The 9,060-nt window shown below is 19.7% G+C and overlaps 2 protein-coding genes across 2 annotated transcripts; both read right to left on the bottom strand.

The window, feature by feature from the left end:
* Window positions 1-1,289: 1,289 nt before the first annotated feature.
* PADL01_1320600 (splicing factor 1) lies at window positions 1,290-3,796 on the bottom strand (the record flags this gene model as incomplete). The annotated part of the gene is made up of 2 exons (XM_028683748.1): window positions 1,290-1,676; window positions 1,799-3,796. 2 exons carry the CDS (start codon window positions 3,794-3,796, stop codon window positions 1,290-1,292), a joined length of 2,385 nt encoding a protein of 794 aa, XP_028539895.1.
* Window positions 3,797-5,052: 1,256 nt separating this feature from the next.
* On the bottom strand, window positions 5,053-8,365 carry PADL01_1320500 (phosphodiesterase gamma, putative; the record flags this gene model as incomplete). Its single annotated transcript, XM_028683746.1, has 9 exons — window positions 5,053-5,886; window positions 6,003-6,218; window positions 6,327-6,557; window positions 6,759-6,896; window positions 6,986-7,187; window positions 7,369-7,473; window positions 7,574-7,755; window positions 7,856-8,004; window positions 8,104-8,365. The coding sequence occupies 9 exons, from the start codon at window positions 8,363-8,365 to the stop codon at window positions 5,053-5,055; spliced, it is 2,319 nt and encodes a 772-aa protein (XP_028539894.1).
* Between the last annotated feature and the right edge of the window lie 695 nt (window positions 8,366-9,060).

The following is a 9,060-nucleotide window of genomic DNA, read 5'->3' as shown; positions in this document are numbered from 1 at the left end:
ATATTAATAATTCTGTTAATTATATATATATATATATATTGTTATAATAAATTTTTTTTTTTTTTTTTTTTTTTTTTTTTTTTTTGTATACACTGAATAAGTCAATTCAAGATGGTAGTGGAGAAATAAAAGTAAATAAATAAATACATATATATATATATATATATATATATTTATTATAAAGACTTATATTATAGTCTTAATTATTTATTTTCCTGATTGTGAATTAGATTTAATTATAACAAATAAATAAAACTTGAAATATAGGATTATATTTTAAATAAAATATATATATATATATTTATATATATATTTTTTTTTTATAATGATCCATTTAAGGACCGTTATAATATATTTAAAGAAATAATAAAAAAACAACAACAAAAAAAAAAAAAAGACAAAAATTATGAATATCCCAAAATATTTATTATGTTAAATTGATTTTCTTATCAATACAAATTCTGTGCATAAGTATCCTAAATGATAAATGATAAAAAATAAATATTATATGTATAATTTTTTATATCCATAAAGAAAAAAATAACTAACATAAAATAAAATAATATAATAATTTCTACAGTTTTACAAATATAAATAGGTATATATAATATAAATATATTTTTGTTTTTCACACATTAGGATTTATATATGGACATATACATATAAATTCATATGATAAAATAATAAATCGTTAAATAATATATAGGCATATATGTCATATATACATACTGTTTATGAAATATTTTTTTATTTTATTGGTTTACTCTATGAGAATTAAAAAAAATAATAAAGAATAAAAAAAAAAAAAAAAAAAAAATAAATTGTATCCAAGATGCCTCGTTCCTAAAAAAAATGTTTTCACTTTTTTTTTTTTTTTTTTTTTTTTTTTGTCGTTTCTTTTAAATAAAAATATAAATACATAAATGTATAAATAAATATATATATATATATATATATATATAGAAAAAATAAGATATTAAATTAAACTCAATGAATAATATGATGCACATATATATATATATATATATATATTTTCGAAATAATATATTTCGTAAAAATAGAAAAGGAAAATAATCATATAAAAAATATAAAGGTATAATAAATGAAAATATATATATATATATATATATATATATATATATATATTATATATTTTTACCTTATTTAATAAAATGTTAAAGAAACATATATAAATACACAATTCTATTATTTCGTTCTTAATATGATAAAAGGAATTTTTAGCTTTTGTGATATTTTTATTTTTTTTTGGAATTTTATATAATACATATTTACTTTGGAACACATGTCATATCCCATACATCGTTTGAAATAAAATACGCGCTTATTAGTGAGCCTCCAAAATACCTTCCATTTAAAAATTGAAATGATTTTAATGATTCATCATTATTAGAATATTTTATGTAAATCTTACCGTCAATGTTCTTGGTATCTAGCCAAATGTTTATAACCTTTCCATATTTGCTACATTCTTCTTTAACATCTTCAAGTATGTCATTAAAGAAATCAGGGTCATTCCCTATATTTTCATCATTTGATGAAAACATATTGCTTAATACTAAATTAGTTGTCACATTATTATTTATATTATTTGTAGAATGAACGAAGGAATTCCTTGCCATGATGGCATTAGCTCCAGTGGCATATCTACTAGGTACCTAAAAAAAATAATAAATAAATATAAACATATATATATTATAATACTATAAAGGATAATACATATATATAACAATTTGCACATACACATATATATATATATATATATTTTTTCTATTTTTACATTAGGATCTATGATACTATCCCTCTGAAGCTTCTGCATTAATGCTATTTTGCTTCCCGTGCCTGCTATGAGCCCACCCCCGTCTCCATCATCGTTATCAATTTTTTCATTATCTTGTTCTTCCTCTTCAGTTCTTATATTTTTAGCCATTTGCTGTTGCTTTAATATATTTTCTTGAGTATTATCACATGCTAAGAGATATTTAGAATCTTGTGCATATCCTACTTTAATTTCTCTACCTGCAACCTCCATTCCATTCATAACAGTTAAAGCTTCAATGGCTTCAGATGCTTTATGAAATTGAATGAAACCAAATCCTTTAGATTTCCCTGTATAAGGATCTCTATGTATTTCTACATCTAATATATCACCAAAAGGATTAAATAATTGTTTTAATTCTTGTTCTGTTATATTACTTAATGGACCTAATAATCCACCAATATATAATTTTAATGGAATATCGTTTGGATCTATTGGTTGATGTTTTGCTGCTTTTGCTGCTCTATTCTTCTCAGCTTGAGATGATTGTATTTTTATTGGTCTATTTTTTAACATCATTCCATTTGCTGCTAATGCTTTTATTACTGATTCTTGAGTGTAGAATTCTACATATGCTACTCCTTTTGATTTTCCTGACCTTTGATCTTTTATACATTGTATATCTCTAACTTTTCCAGCTACTTCTGAAAAAAATTCATATATATCTCTTTCATCTGCTTTTAAATCCAAATTTAATACTAGTACTGTTAAATCATCTCTTTTTGCTTCTTCCATTTCTTCTTTTAATCTTCTTTCTTCTCTTATTTTTTCTCTTCTTTCTCTTTCCATTTCTCTTTCTTTTCTTAATCTTTCTCTTTCATTTTCTCTTCTTATTCTTTCTTTTTCTCTTTCCCTTTCTCTTTCTCTTCGTCGCTCTCTTTCTCTATCTCTATATCGATCACGATCTCTATCTCTATATCTGTCATGGTCTCTATCTCTTTCTCGATCTCTATCTCTTTCTCGATCTCTATCTCTTTCCCTATCTCTATCTCTATCTCTTTCCCTTTCTCTATCTTTTCTTTTCATCTTATCATATTTGGAGTACATTTTTTCTTCACTACTTCTTGAACTACGATGCTTATCATTGTCAGTACTTGAATTACTTTCACTAGATGATCTGGAAATTCTCCTAGATCGGTTTACTTTACTTATTTTTCTTTTTTTATGAGCTCTTTCTTCATCACTTGAGCTATATTCATTTGAAACCTCAGAGGAGGAAGCAGATGATGACGAATAGTCTACTACCCTATTTTCATTTTTTTTATCATTTTTATGTTTCTTTTTTCGTCTTTTAGTCCTTTCTTCCTCTGATGATGTATTATCATTATTAGTATCATCTTCATCACTATTCGTATGATCTCTTTTTTTAATTTTAGAGGAATTTGTATGTTTCCCCTCCTTCTTATTGTCTTTATTTTCTGAAAGTTTTTCCTTATGCTCTTCTTCATTTTCTTGCGAATTATTATTACAATCAATATTATTATCATCTTCTTCTGCATTTTTTTTATTATTACTTGTCTTACTTCTTATAGAATTTTTTATATTTTTAGATTTCCTATTGTTAATATTATCGTCTGATACATCAGACTCTTCTTTCGATTCATCTACTTTATTTTTATCAATATTTTCATCAACATCTTCATCAGTATTTTCATCAATATTTTCATCAATACTTTCATCTATATCGACATCACCATTTGTTTTTTTTTTCCTTTTCGTATTTTTCTTTTCATTATCCATTTTCTTATCATTGATAATTTTACTTTTCCTTTTGACTTCTCTTTTGTTTGTTGTTTTTTTATTATTATCACATGTATTATGATTCAAGTCATCATTATTTAATTCTTTATTTTCAATTAATTCATCCTTATTACTACTTGTTCCATTTATCTTATCTTCTTTTGAATCTTTAATTTCAAAAAGCTTTTCTACTGCCTCAAAATATGAGTTCTCTTCCATTGTTTTTAAAACATTTTTATAATTTATTATATATTATTATAATTATATATATATAATATTATATACATATATATATATATTATTTTTATAATATTATTGTTTTTATAAATATCAAATAAAATGAAAAAAATTATTTTTATTTATTATTATAATAAATATATGATTAAAATTGTGTCAATTCAAAATTTTTACTATATTTTCAACTTAATATTAAATTAGTTTATATATATATATACATATATTTTTGCTATTTCTTTAATAAGTTTTTATAAAAATAGGAAGAAATGAGAATAAACTTGAAAACTTATAAAATAGGGATGATTTTATTTTTATTATTTTTTAACCATTATAATTTCCTTAAATTGTAAGAAGTTCTTTTTGTACTTTATTATTTATTGAATTAAAATATGTATGATAAAATTTGCTTATATATATATATATATATATGACATATTATTTAACCGTAAAAGAAAGAAAAAATATATGTACTTTTATAATATTATATATGTTAAAAAATTTTGCTCAGTGTATATAATAATATAATATATATGATTATACATATTATTCTTTTGAAATATTTTAATTTAAAAAAAAAAGAAATATAAATATAAATAAATTAAAAAATATTATACATATATTATATATATATTGAACTGTTTAATTTTTTATATTAAAATAAAAGGATACAAAGGAAAACATAAATTATATAGAGATATACTAATTTTAAAAATTTTTCTTATTACCTTTGAACGAAATAGTTTTTTTGTTTTTTTTTTTTTTTCTATTATTACCAAGAATTTTATATAAATTATTACACGTTCTTAATATAATTATTTTGTTATAAATATATATTATATATATATTTTTAAAAAGTTTTGTATTGACTTTATTTTAAATAAGTAAGTTATATGAGTAAACTATAATTTATATTTATTTATATGTCTTATTATGCGTTCATATAATTTCTTATGATATAGTCCCATAAAATTATATTATAGTTAAGCATATGTTACCAAATAATTATGAACGTATAATAATTTATTATACCTCATAATTTTAATAAGTCTGTATTTTTTTTTTTTTTTAAATATATATTTATTATATGAACAAAATAAGTAAATGACTTGTTACAAATGTAAGTATAGAGTTATATTAACATAATTATAATAAGTAATTTAGACGTATGTTTTTTTTTTTTTTTTATATATTATTTTTTATTATTTATTATATATATATATATATATATATATATTTATTTATTTATTATTTTTTTTTTGTGTTTTGTAAATATTCAAGTTGGGATAATATAGACGAGCCCAATTATCTGGTATATTACATAAAAGTTCATTTAAATATTTTTTTTTTTTGATTTCACATTTTTCAATTTTTGTCCATTTGGAATAATTCCTTTTAACATTATTTATCATATCTTGTGTAATAGATGTATTATCTAGAGTTTTAAGTGATATGATAAGAGGATAGACTAATTCTTTTAAGAATGTTCTTTGTATTTGTATAAAATTATTATGACAATTTCTATCAAATAATGGATTTATTTGATAACCCATTTGAAATAATTCATCACCTTCATAATAAAATTCATTTACTAATCTTTTTACCCATTGATAATGTTCACTCCAATCAACACAATTATGTGATAAGTCAGCTGCTTTTATTATCATTTTTAAACATAAGATAATATTTTTTTCAATATATGATTTTATTTTAATAGATTTTATACGAAATTGAGCTAATATTTTTATGTGTTTGCTCATATCTGTTGCTAGTATTAATTCTATAATTTGTTGTCTAAGTGTTAGTAAACATTTCGGATCTTCATTTTTAAAAATATTATTTTCATCTTTTAATAAAATATTAAATAAATAAGAGCAATGATAATTCTCTAATATAGACTTATCATTATATATTATGCTTAAAAAGTTGCAACAATTTTTTAAAAATATATTAGTTCTACCAAAATGTCCTATATCATGACCTAAAGAGGCAATAAAAAATGCACCTAATTCGTTATCTCTAAGAATATTGGCTGTGTTTAAATTACTTACTAAAATGTTACAATGTTGGGTAACCTATACAAGTAAATAAATATATGACATGTGTTTATATATATATATGTATATATTTTTCCCTTTTACAGTTTTATTCCCTGTATATAAAAATACATATATAAATCCATTATTCTCACCATAGCTGCGTGGATCGAATTATGATATGGCACATTGTTATAACCATTTTTCATTTCATATAATAATGAATATAAGGTTTCATTTGGAATATTATGATTTTTTGTATAATACATTTTTAATAATTTATGTCCTATATGAATAAAAATATCTTCATTTAATATTTCATTATTCAAAAAGGACGTATTCCAAATATCCAAATTTATATTGTCACATTTCTATATGGAAAAATTAAATATATATATAAATATATATATATATATATATATATATATATATATATATATGCATGTATATTTTTTTTTTTGTTCATTTGTAATATGTACCAAACTCATGTCCATTTCATTTTCAACTTTAAATTCATCATTTTTAGAATACATTTTTGATTTTTCATCCATTTTAGTTTTTGATCTTGCCTCTGATATAGATTCCATCAACGATTCTGTTTCAGATTCTTCTTTAAACTCTTCTGTTACATCTTTGGATGCTTCTTCATTTTCTGACAGGTTTTTATTCCTCTTCACATCCATAATATATGCATATATATGATTGTACTTCTAAAAAAAAAAAAATAAAAATAAAAAATAAATGTAAACATTTTATATATTATAAATATAACTAAATGTGAGTAAGAGTATACGACACAAAATATTTAGTACAAATGTTATTTATTTTTTTACTTATTATATATATATATATATATATATATATATATGTGCATATGTATATATTTTTTTTTTGTCAATAATTTTTCCCACTTTTCTATTTATAAATTTGCTATCCGGTGAAAATAAATTGTCTTCTTTTAATATGGTTAGAATTTTTTTCAAATTATTTACAACAGATATATTTTTTTCTTCAAGGTGTTCATTTGTGTTATAGTAATTACCTATGCACTAAGAATAAAAGAATGAAATTAATAAAATAGACAAAATGAACAAAATAAAAATATATATATATATATATTTATTTATTTAAAACCTACATCATTAATAAGATTGAAAATTTCTTCAATATTAGTGAGTGACAATTTTTCTTTCTGTTCTTTCAAATTACTTTTTAACGTATTAATTTGCTTTATTTGTTTATTCCAACTGTGAAAAGCTAATCTTCTCTGAATTTCTATGATATATCGTATAACGAAAATAAATATACTTCCTACAATTGATGACGCTATCATAAAAATGCTTAAAAAAAAAAAAAAAAAAAAAATTATAACATATGATAATAATATATATGTATATTAAAAAAGCATATTCCTTGAATAAATTATATTCTATATATATATATATATATTATTTCACAAATTTTTATATATAATATATTTTTCTTTTTTTTTTTTATATAATACTGTATTATTTTAATTACTTGTCTATTAAGATATAATTTTTTACTGTTATGAGATAATAAACGGAAAATATGGCGATCCTTAATATGAAGAACAAAAGATCAAAAGTAAAAGAATAGCATATTCTGAAAATTATTAAAATATATTATAAAAGTTATATCAAAAAAAAAAAAAAAAAAAAAATTGCTTTAGTATTATAATATTTCACATATGTATATATTTTACCTGCATGGTATTATTGTAATTAAATAAAAAATTGGTACGTATGCAAAAAAACAAAAGATGATATTAATTTTATTATGAGTATAAGTTGCATATAAAAATTTATTTACATTCACAACAATAGGTAAATAATCTTTCACGTCATTAAATAGGATAAATAACCATGAACACCACAAAAGAAATATCTATAAATAAATAAATAAATAAATAATATGTATATATATATATATATATTATACATATCATAATATTTATTTTTTGTTTCTTCTGTGTAAAAAGTCTTACACATATACTATGCAATACAAATAATTTCCCTCTCCACATTCGGAGTTTTTCTACATAATGTGTATAGTGCAGCATTAAAATAAATAATATATTAATTACAACAAAAATGTGTAAAAATATAAACGTCAATTTTAACTTGGAAAATAGCTCTAAGAAGAAAATATATATACATATATATATATATATATATATATATATATATATATATATATATAATACGTATTATATATATATATTTTTCTTTATACCATTAATTTTTGCTACTATCAAACATATGGAATACATAAATATAAGAGAGATCAGATGTGATATGAGGAGAAAAAATCTTTTTTTGTAAATATTATGACAAATTTTTATAATATATAAAGATTCTTCTTCCTTCTCACTAAATTTTAAGGGCCATAATTTAATAGCTTTATCGTCTACATTACTTGTAAAGGAAAAAAGAGAAAAGACATTTTTAACCATATCCCTTTTTTTATAAAGACTACTATTATTACTATGTAACATTGTATATATATTTATTTATTTTGAAATAATACATAAAAAAATAAAAACATGCACATAACGTACATTCATATATATATATATATATATATATATATATATATATATATATATTTTTATCTGATGAAATATAAAAAATTATATATTTGTAGGTCAGAAAAAATAAAATTTTATGTTTATAACACTATTTCTGAATTCATTTATTTATAAGTATATAAAAGAAAAAAAAAATATATATATATATTTATATAACTTATAAAAGTTATAATTATTATGTCCTATTCTATTTTTATCTCATATTTAATAATATTATTTAATTCTGTTACACCATTTAAAATTTTTTTTTTTAAAATATATTTATGAATAGAGTAAGATAAACAAAATAAGGAAAGTTATATAGAATATAAAGAAAAAAAGAATATGTACACATATATATGGCATATGTGTACTACATTTATTTCATTTTAACTGTAAATATATATAAAAATATATATATATATAGATGACAATTTTAATATAAAGAACCAAACATGCAAGTAGTTTTCTTTTTAAAGTAAATATATATTTTATCATACAAAGAAATAAATTCTTCTAATTTTGTTCTTATTTTTAATATTTTTAAGTATATAAAAAATAAAACTATATTTAAATAATGTTTATCATAAGCTTAGTAGTTTATGTGTAAATTTATTTTTTTT

The sequence above is a fragment of the Plasmodium sp. gorilla clade G2 genome (assembly GCF_900097015.1).
Source record: "Plasmodium sp. gorilla clade G2 genome assembly, chromosome: 13".
In the NCBI taxonomy this organism is placed as follows: domain Eukaryota; phylum Apicomplexa; class Aconoidasida; order Haemosporida; family Plasmodiidae; genus Plasmodium; species Plasmodium adleri (nom. inval.).
This window is presented reverse-complemented; position numbering and strand designations above follow the sequence as displayed.